At 53.8% G+C, this 27,772-nt stretch overlaps 1 protein-coding gene across 5 annotated transcripts in view; it reads right to left on the bottom strand.

Moving 5' to 3' along the window:
- The window catches only part of TBL1X (transducin beta like 1 X-linked), a 231,243-nt gene that overhangs the window by 11,380 nt on the left and 192,091 nt on the right, over window positions 1-27,772 (bottom strand). For all 5 annotated transcript variants that reach the window (XM_042926658.1, XM_042926661.1, XM_042926656.1 and 2 more), the window contains 7 exons: window positions 12,342-12,487; window positions 9,267-9,528; window positions 7,093-7,225; window positions 6,577-6,718; window positions 5,798-5,861; window positions 5,586-5,683; window positions 1,345-1,405 (listed from right to left, as the gene is read on the bottom strand). In XM_042926658.1, the coding sequence (XP_042782592.1) occupies window positions 1,345-1,405; window positions 5,586-5,683; window positions 5,798-5,861; window positions 6,577-6,718; window positions 7,093-7,225; window positions 9,267-9,528; window positions 12,342-12,487 (906 nt within the window). The remainder of the gene's footprint in view (window positions 1-1,344; window positions 1,406-5,585; window positions 5,684-5,797; window positions 5,862-6,576; window positions 6,719-7,092; window positions 7,226-9,266; window positions 9,529-12,341; window positions 12,488-27,772) is intronic.

Here is a 27,772-nt window from a genome sequence, read left to right as displayed (position 1 = left end):
TGTCCGGGACCCTCAGAAGCCCCAGTGTGATCTCACCATTCAGTGCGGGTGAGCGGCAGGTACCAAGGCCCAGCCATTGCGGGTGTCTGCACGGCCTCCCTGCCCACAGAGGGGCCGGCGAGGTTCAACGACCGGCATTCGAGGCTCAGCCTGGCTTTCTCTGCTGTTTGTTTGTTTTTTTTAAGTGTAATTTTGAAATATTACTGTTCCCCCAGGTTCCCCCAGTGGTTGTGTTTTATAGCCCTACAGGATCAAGACCAGAAAGATGATGGTACGTGTGTGTCAGCCCGTGCCGTTTCATCACACAGGCGGCTCTGTGCGACTGCCCCCCGCAGTCAAGATCCAGAGCCCTCCCTGCGGCATCCCAAAACTCTGCCTCCACTGATCTGTTCTCCAATCTAAAATCTCATCATCTCGGGGCACCTGGGGGGCTCGAGTCGGTTAAGCGCCCGACTTCGGCTCATGTCATGATCACACGGTCTGTGAGATCCAGCCCCGCGTCGGGCTCTGTGCCGACAGCTCGGAGCCTGGGGCCTGCTTCGGATTCTGTGTCGCCCTCTCTCTCTGCCCCTCCCTTGCTCACGCGTGTGCGCTCTCTCAAAAGTAAACATTTAAAAAAATAATGAAGATTAAAAATTATAAACCTCAGGCATCGAAGGGCACCTGGATGGATCAGTTGGTTGAGCGTCTGACTCTTGATTTCGGCTCAGGTTATCATCCCGGGGTCACGGGATCAAGCCCTGTGTTGGGCTCTGTGCTGAGTGTGGAGCCTGCTTGGGATTCTCCCCCCACGCCCACTTCTCTCTCTCCCCTCTACAACCCCGTCCCTCTCCCTTGCTCATGCACTCTAAAATAAAAAAAATAACAACAATAAATAAAAACCTCGGGTACTGAGACTTAATGAGTTTTCTTGACAGATGGCTGTTCACACGTTATCACACTGGTTTTGGGGGGGGGGGGGCATGTCAGACGCGCCGTGTGATTCTGCTGGGAGAGGACCCTTGGAAAGGTCTGGATTTCACTTTGTTCACCTTCTGATTTTGCTTTGTATCTCTTCACTGTAATACATCTGACCCCTGAGGACATCTACCTGCTGAGTCCAGGGAGTTCTCCCAGGGAACTTCGGAGTCTGGGCGTGGTCTCAGGGAACCCCAACACAGCGTCGCCCTGGGGACGGCAGGGCAAAGACGCCCACGCCAGTTCTGCGGTCGGTGACATGCATTCCCCTGCTACCAGCTAGATTTCGTGGCCTCCTTCCTGCAATCCTTCGTGATTACTTTAAGGGACATTGAGCTGCCGTGGACTACCATTTCTGAATTCCAAAAAACAAAAAAACAAACTCACCGGAATGAAACGGAAACTGTTGTTTGGCTTCTCCTGTGTGGGCGTCCCAAATAATTGTTGTCTGTGCTCCGCAAAACAAAAAGAAAAAGTTAGCAACTCTTCTTCACCGAAAGATTTCCCTAGAAAAATGTAACACACAACAAAAGACCGAGAACACCCCTTCCTTCTAAACTGGCACGGTCTGAAAGAGACAGAATGTGAGTCACACAGGTCATTTTTAATTATCTGGGGACTACATTTAAAAAAAAAATAGGTGGGGCGCCTGGGTGGCTCAGTCGGTTAAGCGGCCGACTTCGGCTCAGGTCACGATCTCGCGGTCCATGAGTTCGAGCCCTGCGTCTGGCTCTGTGCTGACAGCTCGGAGCCTGGAGCCTGTTTCGGATTCTGTGTCTCCCTCTCTCTGACCCTCCCCCATTCATGCTCTGTCTCTCTCTGTCTCAAAAATAAATAAACGTTAAAAAAAATTAAAAAAAAAAAAAAATCTTTCTTCTAAAAAAAAAAAAAAGGAAAAAAAGATAAAAAAAAATAGGAAAAAGAAATGGGTAAAATTAATTTTAGCAATATATTTTATTTCACTCCAACGTGGCCAAAATATTATTGTTTCAACATGCAATCAACAGAGAAACATCAATTAGATAATTTGGCATTCTGTCTTTCATCTAGATACTCTGCCTCGACTGGGGGCTATATGCTCCCTCACCCTCGACAGGGAGACGGGTTGAAAAGTGTGCAATTAAGCACCTTTCTGGCACTTTTCCAAATAAAGAGCTACAGACGCTGCCAGTCCTGACACTTCCAAGACCATCACCCCAAGAATCGGGGATCTTCGATACAGCCGAGAGTAGTCGTGACCCTGGGATCAGGCCCCAGTTCACGGGTCGAGAAACAGGGAGACAAAATGATCTCCCTCCACCCCTTGGAAAGCAAAGTAAATCCTGGATTCTTAGGAACTTACTGATCTTGGGAAGATACGCAGGGAAGGAACCAGAGGCCGCTCAATGAACACCACCGGAATTAAGTCTTAATCAACTGGAACTTTCACCTTAATTGAAACCTTTCCACCTCCCTGTCCATGGCACTTAAGAAAGATTTTGCTTTGGGGCGCCCGCGTGGCTCAGTTGATTAAGCATCTGACTTCAGCTCAGGTTATGATCTCGCAGTCTGTGAGTTCAAGCCCTGTGTCAGACTCTGTGCTGACAGCTCAGAGCCTGGAGCCTGCTTCGGATTCTGTGTCTCCTTCTTTCTGCCCCTCCCCCGCTCGCACTATCTCTCTCTCAAAAATAGACATTAAAAAAAAGATTTAAAATAAAAACATAATAAAAAGAAATATTTTGTTTTAAGGGGCGCTTGGGTGGCTGAGTTGGTTAAGTGTCTGACTTTAGCTCAGGTTGTGACCTAGCGGTTCATGGGTTTGAGCCCCGCGTCAGGCTCTGTGCTGACAGCTCAGAATCTGGATCCTGCCTCAGATTCTGTGTCTCCCTTTCTCTCTGTCCCTCCCCCCTCCTGCTCTGTTTCTCTCTCTCTCTCTCTCAAAAATAAACATTTCAAAAATTTTTTAAAAAAATGAAAGCTTTTGTTTTAAGAAGAACTGCTTATATTTTCTATCAGCTGCAGAAATTTCCAGAGGAAACAGAGAAGTATCTTTGAAACTCGGTTCTCTAAGTTTGGGGCCAGCTCTCGACCAATTAACTTTTCTTTTTAAGATTTTATTTTTAAGTAGTCTCTACACCCAAGGTAGGGCTCGAACTCAAAACCTGGAGATCAAGAGTCATATCCTCCCCTGACTGAGTCAGCCAGGCACCCTTAGACCAATAAATGTTTTTTGTTTGTTTGGTGGAATACAGCTCTTTTCCTAACGTAGCCAGTCACAAACAAGCGAGTGTAGGACCCGAAGACTAACTGAATTCATAATGTGAATTTTCATTGGCCATACAGCTCATCACCTCCTACAGTCACAACTTCAAGTAAGGTCGAAAACCAGAAATGAATATAAAGGGGAGTCCCCGAGCAGGGACGCAAGTAAGGACGCAAAAATCTTAAAAAAAATTTTTTTAATGTTTATTTTTTGATAGATACAGAGTGCGAGCCAGGGAGGGGCAGAGAGAAAGGGGACACAGAATCCGAAGCAGGCTCCAGGCTCCGAGCTGTCAGCACAGAGCCCGAAGCAGGGCTTTAATTCACGCCCACGAACTGTGAGATCATGACCTGAGCCGAAGTCGACGCTTAACCGACTAAGCCACCCGGGCGCCCCTGAAAAAACTTTTTAGAAGCGTGTGGAGGTCGAAGGGCAGAAGTTACTGGCAATCCAGGGCCCGTACCCTGTACCGGTGGGTCCCTAGGCAAGTCAGCGCGGGTCTCTGTGACACAGGGTGATACCACAGTGCCCGCCTCCTACCCTGGGAGCACTGAATTGGCCAACACACGTAATAGTTAACGTGCTTGTCAAAGGTGAGCGGTCATTTGTACAAGTCATTTTCACAATCCAATCAGCAGTACGGATGGCCAGCCACGTCCCAAAGTTCTGTGTGTGTGTGCGCATCTGTAATATGTGAATTAGAACACCTCAGAGAAAACGTGATGTTGTTCCAGGAGAATATTTAGAGAGTCAACCATAGCACTCAGCTTGTTCAACATTAGCTACTGGGCTGCTGGGTCCGAATGAGGGGTCTACTGGCTTAGAGAGAGAGAGACTAACCCAGAGCATTACATCCCAGTGTGGGGGTCAGCACACATTTTCCATCAAGGGCCACATAGGAAATATTTTAGACCAACACCACGGCAGGGTTTGTAAGTCATGGCCATTATTTTATATTAATTCTAGAACCTGAATGAACATGAAGCGGTAACTTAACAAGGTTCTCAAATCATCCTGACGTCAGTATGAAAGAAAGCCTTGTAGAGGGGCGCTGGGGTGGCTCAGTCGGTTAAGCGTCTGACTTCGGCTCAAGTCATGATCTCATGGTTCATGGGTTTGAGCCCCGCGTCGGGCTCTGTGCTGACAGCTCAGAGCCTGGAACCTGCTTCGGATTCTGTGTCTCCCTCTCTCTCTGCCCCTCTCCTGCTTGTGGTCTGTCTCTCAAAAATAAAGAAATGTTAAAAAAAAAAAAACGTTAAAAAAAAAAAAAGCAAGCAAGCAAGCCCGCCCTCTGGAAACCAAACCAAAGTAGAGTATTCACACCCAGCTGACAGGTGTACAAACACAAAGTGCCGTGAGGACATGCTTTTCTTCCCCTTCTGTTTCCATTTCTTGATAATATTTCCCCACAGCAAGGACTTCAAATTCCCGCCAAGTGTTAGGAATGACATGGCCATCCGATCCCTGTTTTTTGGGGGTCAGGACTCCTGGCTGTTGGCGACTGAGGACACAAATCCAGGACGGGTTCAGACTCAGAGCCAGATGGCACCTACACCGCCTCATCCCTTGCCCACCCATGGCTTCTAGATGCACTTGGGTGCTCGTGGCCGCCCGGCCTTGACCCCATCACATCCACCGGCAGCCGCGCCCGCTCGTGCGCGGCTCTGCTCTACTGCCGTGCTCGGAGAGGCCCGCAGCCCTTCCACAGGAAGTAACGATGTATCGAATCAGGGAAACAGAAGCCTGGCCTCTCGAGAGAAGACAGTCCGTGTTTCCAAAATGGCCCAGTGGTGAAGGGTTTCCGTCCAGTGCGTCCCACACCCCTTTGCTTGTTCAAGCGTTGCATATTTAAATTTTTTTTTTTCAACGTTTTTTTATTTATTTTTGGGACAGAGAGAGACAGAGCATGAACGGGGGAGGGGCAGAGAGAGAAGGAGACACAGAATCGGAAAGAGGCTCCAGGCTCCGAGCTGTCAGCCCAGAGCCTGACGCGGGGCTCGAACTCACAGACCGCGAGATCGTGACCTGGCTGAAGTCGGACGCTTAACCGACTGCGCCACCCAGGCGCCCCAAGCGTTGCATATTTAAATGCAATTTGGGGACTTCCTGTGTCACTGAATACTGCACCTCAAAAACAGGGGTGGAAGTCTGGCACAAAGGTCTGTGGAACGGTAGACTATATTGAGAGCATACGTATTGTAAATGAACAGTCAGATCAAACCCACAAAAACAAAACCGAATAAACCTCTTCTGCTATCTTAAGAAGAAGAAATTCTCAGCATTAAAAAACCAAAAAACAAACAAACAAAACCCAGGATGTGATCCAGAGATTAAAAATAAATAAGCATCTGCAGATGAGAGACACCTACGTCAAGCTAATACTCACTTTGTCTACACCAGCACTCAAAATGTAATTCCCCTTTTTGTTCCATTTCAAGGCAAAGATGGGGCCTTTGTGTTGCCCTAAGGTGCTGGCCAGGTTGCCTGTTACGTAGGGAAACAACAAACAGGTTGACTTCAAAGCCATGGTCGGCTCACTGGGTGATTCCACACTGGGGCACGCCTGCTCCCACCCCACACGAGGCAGGCCGGGCTCACCATCTTCCGTCCATATTCTCGCAAAACCATCATAGGAGCCTGTGGCCAACAGCGTCCCGTCGCTCTGCGGGCCAGAAAGAAACAGACAGCACCACCAACAGCTCAGTGGGGGCAGCGTCGAAAACAGAAGACGGCCCGTCAGCTGATCCCAGGGCGAGGCCACTCTCCCAGCAGGAGCTGGCTCCCAGGGAAGGGACAGACTGAGCCTGTGCGCCTCCTGGAGCCCACACTGCTCCGAACCCACAACGTGAGGCACCGTGAGGACAGGCGCAGGAACAGGGGAGATGCTGCCACCGCTCACCCCGGTGGCACAGTTACAACCACCGTATGAGACGTGACGGTAGTGAGGCTTAAGGAAGCTTTGAAAACCGTGCCTGCACATACGGAAGCGGAAGTGTACAGAAGTCACGAAGGACCGCGGGCTTCCCACGTCCAAATGCACGTGACGCCTGCTGTCGAGACAGCGAGGGGACACGTCCCCTTCCCCGGGTCGCGCCTCACATCCCGCCAGCGGAACGCCCCCCCCCCCCCCCCCGGAAAACCACCGGGCTCATCTTGCTTAATGATGGGAAGACGAGCCTCTGAACCCCCAGCCAGGGGTCTGCCCGACACGGCCTTGTGAGAAGCTCTCAGGAACAGAGAGCACCCGTACCACCGGCCCCCGGGCTGGGGGTGCTCGCCAACGGGACCGCCTGCTCCCCTGTGTTTCGCAGGGGCGCCCCCCGCGGCGCTGGAGGGTCTCCGGGGGCTTAAGCGTCTGGGTGGCGGCAGGGGCTTACGTTCCAGTCCAGGGAGGTCACGTCTTTATTACTGGGGACGTCATGGCCCCCTTCTCGTATACAGTGCCTCAACACGAGCTGCGTGGAGCCCCCGTTGCTGTTTTCGTTAAGGTTCCATATCCTTGCCGTTGAGTCTCCAGACCTGCAGAATGAACACGCACATGCACTCAGCGTCCGGGTCCAGTGGAAACAAAGCCCATCAGACTTCCGGGCGGCCTACGTCAGCTATCTCTGGCCCACGGCCTGTGTCTTCTTAATCACGCTCACGGGCCGTGTTTTCCTGCTCGCCGTTTTTGCCGCTCTTAGTAATTTAACGTGTCTTTGCGCTGCTCTCCACCCCACTGAGAACACAGCGTGGAAGGAGGACTCCCTCACAGCCCGGGAAGACAGCGGCACAGAGAGCCCCAGGCCGTGCTCCGCACACAGAAGAGGGCAGCACTTACTCCATGAGGCACAGTTCCGGAAAGCATCTCGGACCCCACGGGCCCTGCAGCACCCACCACCTGGCATCCTTACCCTGAAGCTAGGAGATCGCTGACGGGGTTCCAGGCACAAATGAACACCTCGGACTCGTGGCCCCGAAGGACTGTGGCTTTGTTGGGTGGAATCTCAACGTCCCCGTCTATTTCCATTGGTTTCGAATGATTATCTGTCACAAGAGATAGGAAAAGACATGTGGCTGACCAGTATAAAAGAAACGCATTCTTGGGGGCACTTGAGTCTTAGAAACACCTTCTTTTCGTGTACTTAGTTCTATTACCTCTGACGATCGTAACTGAATCCTGGCTTTTGTGTAATGCAGTAACTGTATTGCATTTTCTTAGTTCAACACTCTCCAAATTTGATAGAGAAATACAAATTTATTTATTCTTCCTAATTAGGGCCAGGCTAATGTCTAACCACGACACTGGGGAACAATGACGACAGCCAGCTAGAGCCTGAAGGTTGCTCTTTTCCAGATGGGGTGACACGTGTTATCTACGAGCACCTTTTGGAGGTAACACCTTTTTTTTTTTTTAAAGTTTATTTATTTTGAGGGAGAAAGCAAGCACAAGTTGGGGGTAAGGGGGCAGAGACAAAGGAAAGAGTGAGAACTCTAAGCAGGCTCCGCACTATCAGCACGTAGCCCAATGCAGGGCTTGAACCCATGAACCGTGAGCTCGTGACCTGAGACGAAGTTGGACGCTTAACCGACGGAGCCATCCAGGCGCTCCTGAGTATCACGGCTTTGTCTGTGAAGCTCCTACCGGGAGACGCCACCATTGTTGCAGAATGCCCGCCACCCCGCACCCCTGCCTGCAAACACCCTTGTACTCGTGGGGGTCCGGTGCCGTTAGCGTCCTGAAGTCACCTTTGTATCGGAGTTCTCGAGCTGAGCAGAACCGCCATGCTTTCTAAGCGGACAGGCCTCCCTGGATGAGCCACGGGATCCAGGTTCTGAATGCCCAAGGAAGCCTGGTGACCGTGGACACTGGCCGTGCTAAATGCCACCTGGAAACCATCCCGGAGGGCGGCTGTTTTCCTCCCAAGCGGCAGGAGAGGAAAGACTCTTGAAGGTCAGCATAAATACCGCCTCAGACACCACGGTCTGGTTTCAACCTGAGCTGCAGCAACATGACGCAAACTGCAGGTGGCAGCAGGCCTCACGGAATAAAGGGAACGCGGAAGGCGGAGGACAACGTGGCAGGGAGGAGGTGGCCGTGAGCTGTCAGGGATGCTCCCCGGAACGAGGAAGTCAACCCAGAGGCACCCTTGGATCGAAGGCCCCGTGTGTGTGTGGCCAGTGTGCTTTAAGAAGCGTGCGTGTCTGCACGCAGCCGTGCTCCATTACATTTTCTTAGGATTTAAAAGGAATTCTGTGGCGCCCGGGGGGTTTCGATCAGTTAAGCATCTCACTTCGGCTCAGGTTGCGATCTCAAAGCTCCTGAGTTCGAGCCCCGCGTCGGGGTCTGCGCTGACAGCTCAGAGCCTGGAGCCTGCTTCGGATTCTGCGTCTCCCTCTCTCTCTGCCCCTCCCCCACTTGTGCTCTGTCTCTCCCCCAAAAATAAATAAAATGTGAAAATAAATCAATAAATAAAGAAACATAAAAAAACGAAAATAAATAAAAGAAATCCGTGCAATTTACAAGTTGGGAAAATTTCTGTCTTGGCAGACGTACGGGTTTCTTAAAGTTCACCAATGCCAAATTGCTTTCCTTGACAGAAGATTAAGAAACACACACACAAAAGCACACTTCGAACTTAGACCCTGAAGCGGTCTTTGAGTCCATGAGCCGCAGATCAGAGCAGAGTCAGGTTCTCTGGATAGGACCTCGGGCTGATCTGTGAGCTGAACCCTCCCAGCGGATCTCGGCCGAACTCACTCAGCACGGGAGGCCGAATGACAGGACCCGTGGCCTCCACAAATGAAACCCTCTTATGTCGAACGGTAGTCACACAGTGCTTCTCGCTGCTGTACGAAAGGAGCTCTCAGAGGAGCCCAGTGCCCCAAAATCAGGGCTATGTGCGTCCAGACCGTCGCATCCAAGGACCTCCCGAAAACGGTGTGAAGCCCTCGCGGGCAAACAGCACGCGGACAGCACAGCGCCTAAGCACGCACGGCGGGCAGATCGCGAAGAGTCTAGCCGACTCACACAGATGGAGCAGAGAAACCGCCAGAAGCTCGCCCACCCCCAGAGCCCCGCACGTACTTATCGCGTGGGCTCCGTTCTCCTCCCCGTTCACCGTGGCCTCTCCGTTCTTTGGTGGATGTTGCTGAGCAACGGCTGTCGGGGCCGCCGTGGCCGTCGTGGCCGCCGCGGCCGCAGCTGCCGCGGCCGCGGCCGCCGCACTGGCCTGCTGCTGAGCGAGCTTCTCCCGGAAGGCCTGCTGCCGCGTCTGCACCACGTCGGGCATCACCGCGTCGATCAGGGACAGGGACTCTATGGGGCGGCCGTCGAACACCGTGCCATCCTGGGGAGAGAGCATGGGGACGGCTGTCGGTGCCCGGAGGGGAGCCAGTGGGGACTGGGCGTCCACAGCAACACCCGTGGAGTCCGCAGTGGGCTGGGGACAGGTGGGCACAGTGGGGTGTAGGGGATGGCCGGGAGGAGCGGGTGTGCACAGTGGGGTGTGGGGGACAGCTGGGAGGGGCGGGTGGGCACAGTGGGGTGTGGGGGGGCATGGCCAGGAGGGTCGGGTGGGCACAGTGGGGTGTGGGGGGGGATGGCCGGGAGGGGCGGGTGGGCACAGTGGGTGTGGAGGACGGCTGGGAGGGGCGGGTGGGCACAGTGGGGTGTGGGGGGGGATGGCCGGGAGGGGCGGGTGGGCACAGTGGGTGTGGAGGACGGCTGGGAGGGGCGGGTGGGCACAGTGGGGTGTGGGGGGGACGGCCGGGAGGGGCAGGGGGGCACAGTGGGGTGTGGGGGGGTCGGCCGGGAGGGGCGGGTGGGCACAGTGGGGTGTGGGGGGGACACGGCCAGGAGGGTCGGGTGGGCACAGTGGGGTGTGGCGGGGTCAGCTGGGAGGGGAAGGGGGCACAGTGGGATGTTGTGGGGGGGCGCACATGGAGATTCTGGTGTCATGACCGACTCTGTATTGGGTAAACACCAGACTGAATTGGGGCATTAGTGCCATGTGAACCTTGCTATTTCACGACAAAAAGTGCTATGCTGGATGCAGGGGTTCCCAGCGGGGAGCGACTGTTCCCTCTGAGGGGACATGCGGCAATGTCTGAAGACATCGTGGGCTGTCCCCACTAGACAGATGTAACTGGCATCTAGTGGGTGCAGGCCGGGGACGCTGCTCAACACGCTGGACCGTGTACAGGATGCCCCAGCACAGTCACCTGCCCCCACAAGGCGGCAGTGCTGAGGCTGACAAGCTGTGTGCAGGTGCTATGGCTGGTGGGCAGACCTGTGACCAACTACCCTTTTACACGGAAGAGGCAGCTCTTCAGAAACCCAAGGCCAATTTAGAGATACTAGCACAGTTCAGGATTTGATTCCTTGTGCACCCGTCTGTCCGAATTAACACCATGTGAACCTGCTGCCATTGAAATGACGTTCTGGGTTCAGGGTGTGGACTAAATCTAGCCGTGACATACGGACGACAGCACTGTTCAATTCCTACTCGTTTTAATTTAATTCCTCTTCTTCCCACAGCTTTTGATGCGCTGGCTTCTACTTGCAATGAAAAAGTTTCCACGCACACTTAAAAACACAGAAGAATGTTCTTTCCTTCCAAATCACTCCAGGAGCGCCTGGGTGGCTCAGTCGGTTAAGCGTCCGACTTCAGCTCAGGTCATGATCTCTTGGTTCGTGAGTTCACGCCCCGGGCCAGGCTCTGCGCTGACAGCTCAGAGCCTGGAGCTGCTTTAGACTGTGTGTCTCCCTCTGTCTCTGCTCCAAATATTAGTCATACAAAACTCAGTGCTTCTGGGTCGTGTCTGCTTAATGTGCAAACACGTTTCTGTACGTTCCGACCTTGAATTACCTCAGAAATCAGGAAGGCCGGAAAGACGTGAGTTTCAGCTGGACATGAGCTAAACGAAACGTGACACCAGCCGAGTTCTGGTCACGATACTATATTCAAAAACAAGCAAACGATACGAAACCCTACAAAACGTGTGAACAAGCAGCCGGTCACCTCGTCAACCATCTTCACCCTTCGGTCCCCACCACGGCGTGCCCGCTGTCGGCCAACGGGTCAGCGTGCTTCCGTATCGCCTGCCTTCTTCACATATTCATTCACACCTCAGGGGGATGACTACTCGGCCAAAAGTATCACGTGCCCAGAGTAATGAAAACACCTCCTAGTTTAAACTCTAAATGCACGTGGCCCCCCTATTTAATGACCGCAAGCCTAAGTCACCAATGAGACGACCTCTACGTTCTCCTGTACACACGTTGGAGCCGGCACTGCTGAGGAAGAGAAGCAGCCGTGAACCGTGAGGTCATGACCTGAGCCATCCAGGCACCCCAGTTCAGGTCTTCTGCCTCTGGGGTCATGCGCCCCTATCCCCACAGTTCACTGTTATGCAGGAAAAGAGACTAGACAGAGGAGGGGCGCCTGGACAGATGACAGAGGAGGGGCGCCTGGGTGGCTCGGTCCATGAAGCATCCGACTGTAGCTCACGTCATGATCTCATAGTCCATGAGTTCAAGCCCCACATCCGGCTCTCTGCCGTCAGTGCGGAGTCTGTTTCGGATCCTCTACCTCCCTTTCTCGTTCTCTGTCCCTCCCCCACTCGTGCTGTCTCTCCCTCCTTCTCAAAAATAAATTAAAAAAAAAATGAGGCAAGAGGAGATGACCACTGCCGGCAGAATGCACACAGGACAGGCAGAAATTTGGGTGTTTTCAAAGATGGGGTTTTTGCAAAATGGTGGGGGAACGGAAATGACAGAATACAGGATAGATTACTTCTGTACTTTTTTTAGATCTCTTTTTCATTCTGTTGTTTCAAGTTTATCTGTTTATTTTGAGAAAGAGTGAGCCCGAGCAGGGGAGGGGCAGAGAGAGAGAGAGAGGATCCCAAGCAGGCTCTGCACTGTCAGCGCAGAGCCCGAAGCGGGGCTCGAACTCACAAACCACGAGATCACGACCTGAGATGAAACCAAGAGTCGGATGCGTCACCCACTGAGTCGCTCAGGTGCCCCTCAAAGAGCTTTACAAAAGCTAGAGAGAAAGCTGAATCCGACAGGCTTGTGAGGATGAAGTCAGTTCAAAGCGAGAGACGGGACGGAGGCGATCCCGGCAGGATCCCGGGAGACGGGGAGGGCACCCACCTCATTGATGCTGATCTCGGCCTCCACATACTGAAGTCCCTTCTGCAGGATGGAGATGAGGGCAGCTGGCGGCACTAGCGTCCCATTGATGTTGGACTGGCTGATGTGGCTCTCAATACCGAACGTGAACGCCGAGTGGGAAAAACCTGCCGCGACAGAGAGGGAAGCCGGGGTTTCGCGAGGCCCGAGGGCGGCACCACCACCGAAGTCGAACGTGCCTCGTTAGCGGGGCACACGTGGCCGTGGGACGCCCAGCTTCGGGTCTGGGGAGAAGCGGAGGGACGGGCAGGGCGGAAGGGATACAACAGGGTCAGACCTGCTCGTAGGGGACGGAGACACAGCTTGAGAGGTAGAGCCATTTCGGCGTTAAGAGCCAAACAGAGTCCAGCGTGCCCTGGCTAAACGTTGTGCCAGTGCACCTCTGGGCTTCCTCTCCGCCTTCCATCAGTCCCTCCGGAGCTCCCCGTCCCTGAGTGTCCCCCAACCCCGCTACAGTGCACACAGGGCACCTGTTTTTAGTCGGGCTCCGAGCGCTCAAGGCGGCTGGGGGTAAAGGAACCACACAAGCAAACATCCGAAGAAAAGGAGGCTGTTCTGGACCCGCTGGGGTGGCTTGAGCTGTTTCATCTGATAACTGGTCGTTATTAGAGATGCCAGCTCCCCCCACCCTTCCCTCAACACTCGTCGGTCAGGGTGGTGGTTCCGGAACGCAGCAGACAACGCCGGTTCCAGGAGGGGCGGCAACAACGCAGGGCAGGGGGCAGGAGCACTCATGACCCACGTGGGGTCCTAGGGCGATGGGGAACCCGCAGTGGCCCTTCCTCAAGGACAGTAAGGGGGCATCTTACTGCCGGAGTCCGCGGCTGATGCAGCCCTTCTCCACGAGGGGGCAGCCCAGTCTGCTGGGGGTACCGCGTTCACCTTGCTCGGTGTGGGGAGGCCGGGGTGCCGGGGAGCTGGGAAGCCTTGTGGGGTGGAGGCTGTGTGATTAACAGGGACCCCTATGCTCGGCTCCCAGGCTGGGGGTGCGGTGGGGCCAAAGGCACTTGTGACTCTGAACTCTCTCACCATTTATACTGTGGGAAGAGAAGGGAGCAGTTCTGGGGTGAAGCGTCTACCTGCCGGCCGCCCTGCCCACCGTTCACACACGGCAATGCTGGAGTGTCCCCAGCGTCTGTGTGTCCCACAAGGCTGGACCCTTCGGACCTGTCTCAGAGTTACCCCCTTGGTGTGGCTTCTCCTGGGCTGGGCCAGCCCCCCCCGCTGCTTGTGGGGGTCCTGCAAACCCTGCTCCCAGGGGGGTCTCCCCAGGCAGCACGACCCATCCCCGCTGGCTCGTCCTACATCCTACGTGTGGCCCTCCAGCACGGGACTCCTCGGGGTCCCTGCCGCCCTCCCTCCCGCGGCTACAACGCCACCTTCACCCGCCACACTGACGACGGTGGCAGGGAGCAGGCCCGGCCTCCGTCGGATTCCACACGGCAGGCCCTGTGCCTCGCGCGGGCAGGACCCAAACAGCCGAGGCAATAACCACAGTGCTCAGCAGATGGGAATGTTCCTCCGTGAAAGGAGGCTTCCTGTGTGTGCGGCCTCCTCTCCTTTCTCTACTCTCCACTCCTCCTCAACCCAGGCCTGTCGGCTCCCCAGTGCCTGATTATAAAGAATATATAAAAACGTGGACTTTATTTCACAGAGTCGTATGGTAGCCGCTGTTGGTTTTACAATCCGCTGCACAGAGGCTGCGAACTGCCTCGCACAACTGTAAGCACCTAACTGAGGCCGCACGGGACCGCCCCTCCGAGGCCCTCCCCGCGGGCTGCCCCCCCGGCCTGCTCTTCTCCCTCCTCCTATGTGTCCCCCACCCCTGTGGCCATAACACAACCCCATCCCTCCCCCACCACACCCCTGTGGCCATAACACAACCCCCACCCCTCCCCCACCCCACCCCTGTGGCCATAACACAACCCCCACCCCTCCCCCACCTCACCCCTGTGGCCATAACACATCCCCCCCTCCCCCACCCCTGTGGCCATAACACAACCCCACCCACTCCAGTGGCCATAACATAACCCCCACCCCCTCCAGTGGCCATAACACAACCCCCACCCCCTCCAGTGGCCATAACACAACCCCCACCCCCTCCAGTGTTAACCAGTGACTATATCCTGAGTCTCAGCCCTGCTCTCGGCCCTGCTAGAAATCTTATCTCCAAGCTTTCATCTGTCAGGTTGCCAGCAGTGCAGATGGAAAACCCCAGGTGAGTGCACAGAGCAGGAGCAAGTAGGTTCCTGGCCCGACTCGCTCTTGCCTGGGGTCTTCACCATATACCCGGGGCCACAGTGATCTGTCCGTCTTACAAACTCCTGACTCTCCCTGCCTGCTGACCCACTCACCCGGCTCCTGCCTTCTCCTCCATCTGCGGTCTCGACCAGCTAAGGGCACGGGACACCGGATTTCGAGGGCCATTTCTTATTCTCCTGGTTGGTATCTTTAAAGGGCCTTGTGCAAGGAATTGCACGAACAATAAAAATGATAGGCAGGCCTTGTGTGGTGCGTCCTCTCCGCCAGGCACCGCTCCAACAACTTGCCACGACTTCCCTTAAAGCCTCTTGGTAACGCTCTGCCTTGCTACCCCAAGTGCAACTTTCCCTTTTACAGGCCAGGTCTTGAGATCCCTCCAGGAACCCACAGGCCCCAGACACTTGGCTGGGGCTGAGATCCAAACCCGGGCAGTGGGAAACCACTCTTAGCTTCCTTGGTGACTCGACCTAAAAACATCTACTGATGCCATAATCAGAGCACAGCACGGAGAGCAGACAAGGTTCCTAAGAAGAGGTCGATCTCAATGACTCAGGGGCAACAGCAGAAGAGAGGTCAAGCTTCTGGTGTATGTCTTAGTTTCTACAGTCGGCAGCTGTAACAAAATCCCACAGACTGAGGGACTTACAAACAACAGACACTTATTCCTCACGCTTCTGGGGGGTGGGAAGTCCAAGATCAAGGTGCCAGACAGACCTGGTGTCTGGTGAGGGCTGTTCTCCGGTTCATAGACGGCCGTCTTTTCCGTGTCCTCACGTGGCAGAAGGGGTGCGCTAGCTCTGGGTGGGGGCGGGGGTGGGGGGTGGGGGTCTCCTTTAAAAGGACACGAATCCCATGCGTGAGGATTCCGTCCTCACAACCTAACCACCTCCCAAAGGCCCCACCCGCTAACACAATTGACAGCGGGGGGTCAGGATTTCAACATAGGAATTCGGGAGGGGACGCGAAATGCAGAGTATTTCCTTCCTCTGTCCCTTCTTTCTTCTCTTCCCAACACCAGCCACAGAACTGCCACTTAAGGCACACAAAATCGCAGGTTCCAACCGCATTACTTCCTTTAACCAAACCTGGGCACTCTGTCCACTATCTCTACAGGGCAGCTGCTCAGTTGCTGTGGTTATTGCCTTACACACGAGAAGAATAAACATTGGAGAAATTAGATAAGTGGTTCAAGGCTCACGCACACAATGAGCGACGCTGCAGTAAATGTCACCTCCAGACTGCATGACTCCAGGCTTCGCCGTTTCACCCGCCCCCTCCGCCGCCCCCCGTGACACCCACAAGCACAGGAACCAGAATTCTCAGCTCCTCTGGGTGGATGCCACCTCCGTTCCCAGGCGGGACACGCTGGTGGTTCCCGGTGCCGCACGGGCAACGTGTGAAGGACGAGGTGCAAGCTCACGTCTAACTCAACGCCCGTCCTTGATGTCCTTCTGCATCCGGGGGCTTAAATGCTGCCACTGAGGTTTCGTTGCCCGAGTTTCTGATCTCTCTCCGTGATAATGCTTTTGCAATGTATATTGCACTTCTAGAAGGTGGCGAGGACAATGTTCAGTGAAGACGTGTTGCAAGACAGGGATGAAGCAGTGAAGATTAACCCAAGCGGCGGGAACCTAAGACTGCAAAGAGTGTGGGCGAGGGATCGTGACAATGAACTTCCCCTGCTGAAAAAGTGACTGAGCAGATAAAGGTATACCGGAGTGCCATGACCTTGAACACGTGTCATTGAAACTTGTGTCCCCTACTAGAGGGCACAGGAAATCATGACTGGAAACCAGATATCTTCAGAAACACATGCGGTATTGTTCCACGTCACTGCTGACACGAGTCCCTCCTATTTGCTTAGATTTACATTAGCTGCCGGGACGCCCGGATGGCTCCCTCGGTAGAACATGCAACTCGTGATCTCAGGGTACTGAGTTCAAGCCCCACGTTGGGCATGGAGACTACTCAAAAATAAATAAGTACATAAGTAAATACATAAATAAAATCACCTTAGCTTCATTTCTTTGGGCAAATCTATGCACGACCTCTCAATGTTTTTGGTTTCTTTTTGGTTTGGGGCTTTTTTTTTCTTTAATCCATCTGTTTTTAAGACTTCCTTCTTGCAGGAGGGCCAGGTGGAGAAAATGTCAGCAACAGGCAGTCCACTGGGTCTGCCCTCGATCCCCCATGAGTGGCTGGGCCTCTGTTTCCTGTTCTTCGGTATGGGGTTAGCAAGGACCTCAAGGAGCTGATGAGAGAAGCAGCTGTGACAGTGACACGGCCGACACACGGTTTTGAGTCTAGAGAAGACCACGAACCCGCAGACGGGTTCTTTCTCCACCTCTCCTCATTTGTGCAGTGAGGACACTGGACGAAGCAGTCACTCGCACACTTTGCAGTCCTGACGCTCTTTCGTGGTGGAACAGAGAGATGTTCACAGACTACGCAAGCAAGGCCTGCTTGAGCACCTGGTCTCAGGCCACGGCGCCCACGGCGCCTGTGAGAGGCGCCATCTTGGAAGACTGGCGTCTCCAGACTGGATGCCTCTCCCCCGGGGGGGCCCACACTCTACCGTGCCAGCGCTGCTCTCTCCCCAGCCGGGCTGCAAGGCTAGTGAGCGCATTCACCTCCAGTCTGCCTGAGACGTAGGACTTCTGGGCTTTCTGCCTCTTCGGCTTCCCTGCAGCTTTTGACGTACGTCTTCTTCCGCCCAAGGGGACACGCATACCAACAAAGCAGTGATATCAATGACAGAGACGGAAACACTCAGGACTGGCTCAATGGCAGGTGTGGAAGTTGTTACAAACAACTTCCGAAGAACAGGAAACAGAGGCCCAGCCAAATGAAGGGGAATAGAGAGCTTGGTGGCACCTCGATGGAAGAGCTGAGTGAGGGCAAAGCATTAGTGCCCCCGCTGCCTAACCCTCAGCCGGCCTGGAGTCGTTACTGAAGCCAGCAAGCCTGCTGCCTAGGAAGAGGCATCCCCACTACCTCTCTCGACAGCAGGACTTCTCAGCCGTGGCATGACTGACATCGGAGCCACGTCATTCCTTGTCGTGGGGACCGGTGTCCTGTGCCCCACAGGGCGTTGAGTAGCACCCCTGGGCTCCCCCCCACCGGATGCCAGTGGCGCCCCCCTCCCAGTCTTGACAGCCCACAGTGTCTCCAGGTACTGCCTGGTTGACCCTGCCATGCTTGAAAACCAGTGACCTGAGGAAGTAACCCTCAAGAGACACTATCCGTGGTCCACTCCCATTTCCACTCGATTTCGAAACCCAACAGGTACAGAGCTGCCGGTGAAAATCAAGCCACCCTCTCTCTATGCGAAGGGGTCACAGAATTCAGATAACACACAACGATGCGGACCAGCCATTGAGCTGAAAATATTTCCAAGGAGCAAAAAAGGGTGTGATCATGATAAACTGGGAAAGCTTTAAAATAAGCACTACGTTTTAGATGAAGCACGCAAGACCTTCAAGAGTAAAGTCCTTTCCATCTTCCTCGTGAGAGAGGGAAACAGCGTGAGCATGAATTGGTCTCGCCCAACTAGGCAATAAAACGAGATTTAAAACAAACAGAGCGCTCGTTTTCTGTTTCTTGCCCTCCCCACACCGCTAGACCATACCTCTCTCACAAATGGCTTCCCACACCACTTGAGTTAGCCGTACAGTGAACCGTTCTGCCTGCTTAATATAGGCCTGACACATCAGCAAAGCCTGCTGGATTATCACTCGCCGGCCCTTAAAAATCCTGCTGATTTGGCAGGGAGACGCAGACACGGAACGCCAGGCAGACGTGGGGTTGGTTTTCCATCTTTAGCTGAAACAGATACCAAGGGCCCCAATCTGAGGCATCTTTGAAAGCAGAGTCTTTATTAAATACTTAATGAGCCTGGAATACAGACATCCACCCAAAGCCCACACACGGCATGTTTATTTCGAACTGTCTCGATCGGGGGAAGGCCAAGCCTGGCCCACTGCTTGTATCTGCAAATAAAGTTTTATCGGAATAAGGCTACGCCCACGAGTTGATACATTGTGTGTCACTGCTTGCGTGCGACGACGGCACAGCCAGCCGAGTATCTGCGACAGACAGGCTGGCCCACGAGGCTGAACATAGTTACAACCTGCAGCTTTATGGGAAAAGGAAGCCAACTTGTGTGTGCGTGTGCGCACGTGCGGAAAAAGAAACGTCACGGCCTCCTAGATGTTTTTCATTCCTTCCTGCTGTGGACTCGATGTCTGTCTCCCCTCAATCCCTACGTTGAAACCCACTCCGTGAGGCAATGGTGTTAGGAGGCGGGGCCTCTGGGTGGCGATTAGGTGATGAGGGTGAAGTCTTCGTGAAAGGGATTAGTGCCCTTCTATCAAAGAGGCCCCCAGAGCTCCTGTGCCCACTTCCCGTCCGTGTGGGGTCCGTGTGGGATCCGGTCATCCCACGGAGACCATCCGCGAAGCAGGCGGCGGGCCCTCAGCAGACACCACACCTGCTGGTCCGCCGGTGTAGGACGTCCCGTCTACGAACTGTGAGAAAGCAGCCTCTGTGTAGAAGCCACTCGGTCCGCGGGATCCTGCGACCGCAGCCCAAAGGCACGGAGACCCGCTTCCACTGTGCCTGACCGCGTGGAGGTCGACAGCAGCAGACGGGGCCTCCTTCTCGCTAGGCAGTGGCAGACAAAACTGTCACCCTAACGGCACCCGTTCGCCACGGGGACTCCGGCTTTCCTGCTCGAAGCGGCTAGAGCCCGCAGGCTGGGCAAGCCCCGCGCCTCAGCAGGCGCCTCGAAGCCCCTCAGACGGTGCCACGGGGCCGGGGCCATGTCTCCGAGCTTCCCCTGGAAGGCACAGACAGGAAGCGGAGGGGGCGCCTGGGCCGGAAACACGTGCCTGCTCGGCTAGAGGATGACCCTGCTTATTCCGGTCTCTTGGTCCAGAATACTGGTTGGTGGGTCTCGAGTGAGGGCGATTCTGTCCCCCAGAGGAAGACCTTGGCAATGTCTGCAGATACGTTCGGTTGTCACAGGTGTGTGTGGGGGGCGGGGAGGGTGCTGCTGGCATCTGGCAGGTAGAGACTAGGGACGCTCAGCATCACACAAGGCACAGGACGGCTCCCATGACAGAGTGACGGGGGCCAAATTCCAACAGCCGGAGGTTGAGAAACCCTGCTCCCGAGTACCCCCTGTGCACCGCTCCTGACACCTGCTTATTAGTCACCACGGCTGTGGCCAGGCGTCCTTGCTGCCCAGAGGCCTATCTCGTCCTCTCAGGAGGAAACGGCTGCTGTCTCTCCTGAGATGCCGCGGCCCCTGCACGAAGCACTCTCTGCGTTCGTGCGTCTCCCAGCTGCCAAGAAGACGCTTCCTGCCTCCAGGAAGCCCATCTGGATTCCCTCCATCACGCACAGAGCAGCCTCATCGGGGACAGCCCCCCGCGGCTCACGACGGGTTTGTGTCAAGGAAGCTGAAGGAAAGCTAAAAGAAACCACTGGGGTGGATGTAGACGAAGGGTGGTAAGAAACTGAACAAAACGGAGTCCTTGCTATTTTCAGAGTGGAGCTTGACGGAGAAGGACAAGAATTAAGGGCGTAGGTACAACAGCAAAACAGAAGGAAAACGGGTTTTAAACAAAGAGGACGGTGCCGTACGAGGGGCAGTTCAAACAACCACCAAAGAGCACTGCTGGGCATACACACACCTGAAGAGAAAAACTATGACGTTATTTGAGAACAAGAATAAAGGTGATGATATTCGGTGCTTATTATGTGGATTGGCCCTCTCCAAGAATTAGCTCAGAGAGCTGGCAGCAGCCTATGAGTTCGTCATATTGACTCCGTGTAAGCGATGGGGGAAACTGAGTCACAGAGCAGGTAAGCGATTCCCCCAAAGGCACACAGCCAGCAAGTGGCCATCTGACCGACTCCACGCTCTTCACTCACAACACCACACACTCCCAAAACCTCGAAATGATTCAGGCAGACTTTAGAAAAGAGGAAGAAGGTCGTCTAGTTCAGCCATACGATTTCTAGTCCATCTTTTAGCCAAGTAAGTTGCAAACAAGTTCTATGTTGCAAAAACTAGGCCGAATGCTTTCTGTATTACAAAAAGCAAACAAGGATGAATTGTATCTTTCAGACACACTCCCCTGATGAGAGCTGCCTCTGGAATAAGAGTGACGGCAAACAAGCCAAATCAGACGCAGCGAGGGAGGAACGTGGTACTGTTTCTTTGCGGGTGTGAAGTCGCACTCTTCAGCAGGTGCTACAAGGCCTGGGTCTGCCCTCCGCGGCTCTCTGGCTTCCTTTTGTGGCGACTAAACAGGCACAATTAAATGATCTCCGAGGTCTCTTTCAAACCTAAGATTCCGGGTAGAGGGAAAAAGGGACCTCACCGTCCCATCAAACCCACAGGGCTTTAATTTAAAGAGGTGACTGAGCGGCCACCCAGAGGGGTTCAGGCCATAGAAAGAATGGATCGCTTGTAAGTCCCGAAAGAAGGGGTCTCACCACACCACACGGGGCCACGTGCAGGGACCGGGAAGCCGCAGAAGACAGAGGACAGGACATTCCTGGGACTACACTTTCACCAGTATAACGGAGAGGCAGTAGCGAGGTGGGGATGTCCCCAGGGGACGGGAAAACAGGCAGTTGAGAGTCTGTGGTTGGGAGGTTTGTAAAACGACTCGAGCGTGCCTGCGAAAGCCGTCCTGTGAGGGACAGGTGAACGGCCTTGGCCGCTGGGAGGGCCCTGTGATTCGGGGGTGCCCGACGGCCACCGGCTAAAGCACGGATCCACTCTCCACGGCTCCAGGGCAGGGATTTTGCAAGAGTCATTCTGAAAACAGAACCAGGGACCGCTCATTTGTTATGGGGCACTTCCTTTCCTTTCTTCGAATATCGACATTCCTGTAACATCCCTATCCACGGGGGAATCAGTATTTCCTGGATCGTAAAAGTTTGTGCAACACGACGGCAGCTGTCTGGCAAGCGGCTGTCTTCCTCTCGGGGTGGGGACGGGGGTGACTTAAGGTGGTGGGGGCGGGGCGGGAGCTGACAAAAACAGATGGAAGGGAGGCCAAGGGTCATGACATGCTAGCTGGGTCACGTAAATCAGACACACAAACACACAGACACACACACGGAGCGAGAAGCTGTCAACACAAAAGGTGACAGGATAAGAAAACACACACCCTCACATCTTTGGAGGCTCATTTGCGGTCGGTTCACTTCTCCTGTTTGGAAGCGATGGATTCGTCTCACCAGACGGTTACATCTGCTGCCCAAGAAGCAATTCTCACCGAACGAAAACTCTACTGTGACCCGTGGCAAAAAGCACAAAACTATGTGGAGAATTCTTTTGGCCTGTGTCTTCATCGCCACATGTGCTCCTATGAGCTTTACATTCAATCTCTTTATATATACATGTGAATGTAACACCACATGTGTGTGTGTACATATGCGTCTATATAAAATCCTCAAGACTGAGCCCTCACCTTCTCTCCTAATTCTCGGACATTCTGCCACAGAAAACTTGAGTGCAGCGAGGACGTTTTTATGGGCTGCAGCCCTGTTCTAGACGACCCGCACAACATGGAATTTGGTGTAAAATGGACCGTCTTGGACGGCGCCCAAAAGAAATACCAGAAGGACCTCGTTAAAATAGGGTTTCGCTTATAACATCTGGCCCGGACCCCAAGGGTGGCGGCTGAGTCCAGCACGGGCCTCTGACTAGTGCAGACCGAGAGGCCTGCCAAGATTTTAATATCCTCTCAACATGGGAAACATCCAGGAGGGGAAAGCATTAGTCAGGTTATAAACTAAGGTTGTTACTTCCTCCCAACAACTGGCTGGGGCAGAGGCGGCCCCGAGAGCGGCTCACAGAGCCGCCTGCGCTCAGCCTTCCAGAGTGTCGCGGGACCTCCGGGCGCAAACATACTGCCTGCTGGCACCCCAGCCCCCGCGAGTCTGAACCCTCATGGATTTGTTATTTGGAAATTGGGAAACACACGAGCACAGAAGCCAAGCCAGAGATTTGTAATGGAGAGCGTCATTAAAAATTACAAAAAAAAAAATAATAATAACTTATGGGGGCACCTGGGTGGCTCAGTCGGTTGAGCGTCCGGCTTCAGCTCAGGTCACGATCTCGCGGTCCATGAGTTCAAGCCCGGCATCGGGATCGATGCCGTCTCTCTCTGTCCCTCCCCACACGCTCCCTCTCTCTCAAAAACAAATAAACGTTTTTAAAAATCTTTTTAAATTTTTAAAAAATTATGACGTGGGGAAAACACAGAGAAAGCAATCTGGAAGACAGAGGAAATAACTCACATAAATAAGTACACTTGAATAACTAAACCTGATACAACCAGTGTTCTCATGTAGGAGAATTTCTTCCAGCCCCCTTTGTCCCCGCAAATTAGTCTGTATGTTAATTCTTACGATCGCAGAATTCCGTGTTGCTGCTTCTTTACCTAACGCAACGTAAGCACGTCCCCTGGGCGCTAAGTGGACTTGACGGCCACCATTCGGACAGATTCTCCATGTTCCCCCGTCCTTTGCTCCCACAACCTCCAGATTTACTGTCAAAGATGAATCCGTGGCTTCCACACGCACAGGGCTCCAGCCTTCAGCCGCCTGGCGCTCAGCTGCTGAACCACCTTCGCAGTCCTTTCTGGTCCTTCCTCTCATTCTGCATCCTTTGTCGCCCCCGGCAAGGGGGTCCTCCTCCCCGAACCCTCAGGGCCTTCTTCAAGCCAGCCTCTTGACTGTGCTCGACACGTCCTCCTTGGCTTGCTTGCACAACTGTAGCTCAGGTCGCAGCTCCAATGCCACCTTCTCTCCGTGTACTTTCCTGGGGTCCTGGGGTCCCTTCGCGTACACCTCCGGTGTTAGGTTTATCAGCCTCTGACAGGCGACCGTTAACCAAAACAAGCCTCCGTCCTCATCTGTGCGTCCACACTCGCACATAGGTAGGGCAGTGCCGCTAACAAAGGACAGGCCCTCGGGAGGAGGAACCGAAAATCATGCCAACTGCTCTATTCCAGGACATCGAGGCCTCCCTGATGGCATCCAGACCTCTGATGTTATCCCAAATTCACTCGCATAGCACAGGGGTGAACATTTTCAAATCTAAGTTCTTTCTTAAATTTTTTTTAATGTTTATTTATTTTTCAGAGAGACAGAGCTTGAGCGGGGGAGGGGCAGAGAGAGAGGGAGACACAGAATCCGAAGCAGGCTCCGGGCTCCGAGCTGTCAGCACAGAGCCCCACGCGGGGCTCGAACCCATGAGATCATGACCTGAGCCAAAGCTGGACACTGAACTGACCGAGCCACCTGGGCGCCCCGTAAAATCTAACTTATTTATTTTAACGTGTATCACGCAAATGCGACTATAGGCACATCTCAGCAACGGTTTCAGCTTAAGGAAAATATTAGTAAATGTTAATAAAGCGTGGCAAAAATGATGCGCAGACAGCTGAGGCTGGGAAATATGCACGTCGACGTGGGAGGGCGCAAAAGTCTGCAGAGGGACAGAGACGTACGGAACATGCACCACACGCACGGGGGGCTGCAGGGGAGAGGCGGAAGGAGTGCCCGCGTTCTCTGCGGGGTCTTGTATAGAAGCCAGCACACGACATCCTGGCGGCCAGGTCTGGCCCCTCACCTGCTTTTGTACAGAAAGGTGCCCTGGACCACAGCTGCTGTCATGTACGTATCTGCAATGTCTGCTTGGGTGCCAGAAAGACATGAGCAGCTGGGCCAGAGACTAAGCTGCAGAGAACGTTCTCTCCACCCTGATCTAGGGGAGAGACCTGGATGAGAGGGCAGGGCCGAGAAGGGCCGAAGAAAGCGAGCCTGGATCCCACAACTTGTTTTCTGAGGCCGGCAGAGCCCAAGACCCAAACCTGACGAGGACCCTGGGAAAGGACCTTCACACCCCAGCCTCTCTCCCTCGGGTAACCGCGACTATACCAGACCCAGCATTAACACACCAGATTCGGCAATACGGAGAAAGGACGACATGTCCGGGCCAGGCGGGGCCCATGCCAGGAATGCAGGCTTTCACGTCAGCAAGCGAATCAGTGAATTCCCCACAGTAACAGAGTCAAGAAAAATCATTCAAGAGAGGAAGATTCAGGAGCCAGATGGCCCGCTCCGAGCGCTGCCTCTGTGACTTCCCAGCGAGGGGCCTGGGGCCAGGGGCTGCCTCCTTGGGGCACTGGTTTTCTCACCTGTACACAGAAACGAAGCTGCACCTGCTTCCTGGGGGTTAAAGGTTTTCTCGGTCAAGGGCTTAGAATCCTGCCTGACACAGTGACTGTGCCCAGTAACGTCAGCTGAGTTGCTACAATGGAGCCGTGACGACGGGGACAGGAGCACCGCTGGCAAGAAACGTGGAGTGGCCGGCTGGCAGACAAGCGGGTGACAGAACAGACAACGGAGGCAGGAGAGAAGATACGAGGGGAAGCTGGCAGACAATCTTTGGAGGGGAGGTCCGTGGTCAGGATGTGGCAACGGCGGTCGGCAGGATGGCATCAGGACGTGCCTGGCAGCATGAAGCCAAAACGCCAGCAGGGAAGGCAAGAGAGGCTGGGGTGCCCAATGCAGAGGTTGGGGTGCATGCCAGGACTTGGGGAGAAAGCAGCGTGCTGACTTCAGACACAGATGCGGGAGGGAAGGGAAAGGACGTCACCTTGGGGTCAGTGGCATCTACGAAGCAAGAGAGCAGCGGCGGCCCCGGTAAAGTGACATTTGGTAACTCGGGAGAGAAGGGACAGTGTTGCGGCCGACACTGCGTATGACTTGCTCGTCTGTGTGGAAGGAAGGACGGGAACGGCAGGAAGTTGACGGCAAATAAGATACATGAAGGCTGGACACGTTTCAGGTCCCATCGGAGCTTCAGAGGGGGCAGGCGTTAAATGTAATGGTGTCTCAACTCTGAAGACAGGCACCTTGCTAAGTGGCTGTTACGTCTCCGCGAAAAAAGGGAACTTGAGCCATCCCAGACTTCTTCACGAAGTCACGGCACACACCTCATGGGCACCTTCAAAAGAATCGAAAGGTGGCGGTTTTGGTTTTTTTTTTTAACGTTTGTTTTATTTTTGAGAGAAAGAGAGACAGAGCATGAGCAGGGGAGGGGCAGAGAGAAAGGGAGACACAGAGTCCAAAGCAGGCTCCGGGCTCCGAGCTGTCAGCCCAGAGCCCGACACGGGGCTCGAACCCACGAACCGCGAGATCGTGACATGAGCCGAAGTCGCACGCTTAACTGACTGAGCCACCCGGGCGCCCCAAGACAATTTACGTTGTTCTTTTTTTTTTTTAATTTTTAATGTTTATTTATTTTTGAGAGAGACAGAGCGCGAGCAGAGGAGGGGCAGAGAGAGAAGGAGGCACAGAACCCAAAGCAGGACCCAAGCTCCGAGCTGTCAGCACAGAGCCCGACGCGGGGCTCGAACTGACAAACCGCGAGATCATGACCTGAGCCCAAGTCAGACGCTTAACTGACTGAGCCACCCAGGCGTCCCCTAAAAGACTTTTTTGATGTTAATACCAATGGAAATTGTTTGGCAATATTGAGCAAGATACACATTTAAACAAGTGTAACTTACTCAAAAAAAGTTTTTTAATGTTTATTTATTTTTGAGAGAGAAAGAGAGAGACAGAGAGAGAGAGAGAGAGAGAGAGAGGAAGAGGCAGAGAGAAGGGGAGACACAGAATCTGAAGTAGGCTCCAGGCTGTCAGCACAGAGCCCGATGCGGGACTCAAACCCACAAACCGCAAGATCATGACCTGAGCTGACGTCAGGTTCTCAACTGACTGAGCCACCCAGGCGCCCCTAAACAGCTATAGCTTATAAACAATCAAGCGATTTTCATTTTTTAAAGTGATTTTCATTCTGATTAGGCTTTTCCCCCCTCTGACAAATCTATGAGCACAAGAATGGCAAATTTTGAATCTTAGCTTCTATGCACAAATTAGAACAGTAAAGTCAGCAAGGACGACACAACTCGAATTGCACGGGAACCGGGGTGGTCGTGATGTGATTATGAACGTCTGGGACACGGGAAAGACCAAGTTCACGATTCCACTTTGTCACTCTGAGTGGCCTTATGACCAAACCAAAAGAACAGTTTCGCAAAACACATACACTTTTTGAACGAAGAGAAACTCCTGTGCAGCTACCAGCGTTCCAAGAGGTTTGTAACACAACAATTCCCACGCACGGGGGTGTTAAGCGGAGGACCGGGGCCCTCCAGACTGTACCGTGCAAAGGGAACACGGAGGTGCTTACGTGGTGGAGGAGTGTGAACTGCGGATGCCCCAAAGCTGGCCAGGGGAACGTTTTATTCTTTTCTATGGAGAAGGCGTGGGTATCACATTCTCCAGCTACTTACCCGCCCCTACGTTTTCCAGTCGGTTGTTAATCAAAGTACGACATACACGCCGATTCAGAAACGACAGATATGGGTCCACAACCCAGCTTTGAACTCCGGGACGGTGGCGGGATGAACAGCCACCCATCTGCCAAGGTTTCCTTCTGTCCCTCTCAGCAGGTGCTGCCGGCTCACGTGACGGCCGCCCAGTGAAAACCCCGCACGCCCAAGCTCGTGTGCTCAGGACACTTCGCAGGTGTCATCGCACATGCCAGGAGAATTAAGTGCCAGTGAGCACATCCATGGGGACAGCACATCTGTACGTGTGAGCTTACCTTATGCTGGGCCACGCCACACACACTCTTCCCTTTTTTTTTTTTTTTTTTTTTTTTTTAATTTTTTTAATGTTTATTTTTGAAAGAAAGAGAGAGACAGAGAGCATGAGCAGGGGAGGGGCAGAGAGAGAGGGAGACACAGAGTCCGAAGCACCTCCAGGCTCGGAGCGGTCAGCCCATAGCCTGATGCAGGGCTTGAACTCTCGAAATGCAAGATCATGACCTGAGCTGAAGTTGGACACTTAACTGACTGAGCCACCCAGGCGCCCCTTCCGTTTTCTGATGCCAATCTGTTTCTTTCTCCCCTCAGCTTTACGGAGATATAAGGGACATGTGACATCCTGTCAGTTCAAGGCGATGACGATCTGATACACACGGACACTGTGAAATGATTACCGCAGTCGGGTTACGTTGATCTGGTGTGAGG

Source organism: Panthera leo, chromosome Y, assembly GCF_018350215.1.
Source record: "Panthera leo isolate Ple1 chromosome Y, P.leo_Ple1_pat1.1, whole genome shotgun sequence".
Classification (NCBI taxonomy): domain Eukaryota; kingdom Metazoa; phylum Chordata; class Mammalia; order Carnivora; family Felidae; genus Panthera; species Panthera leo.
This window is presented reverse-complemented; position numbering and strand designations above follow the sequence as displayed.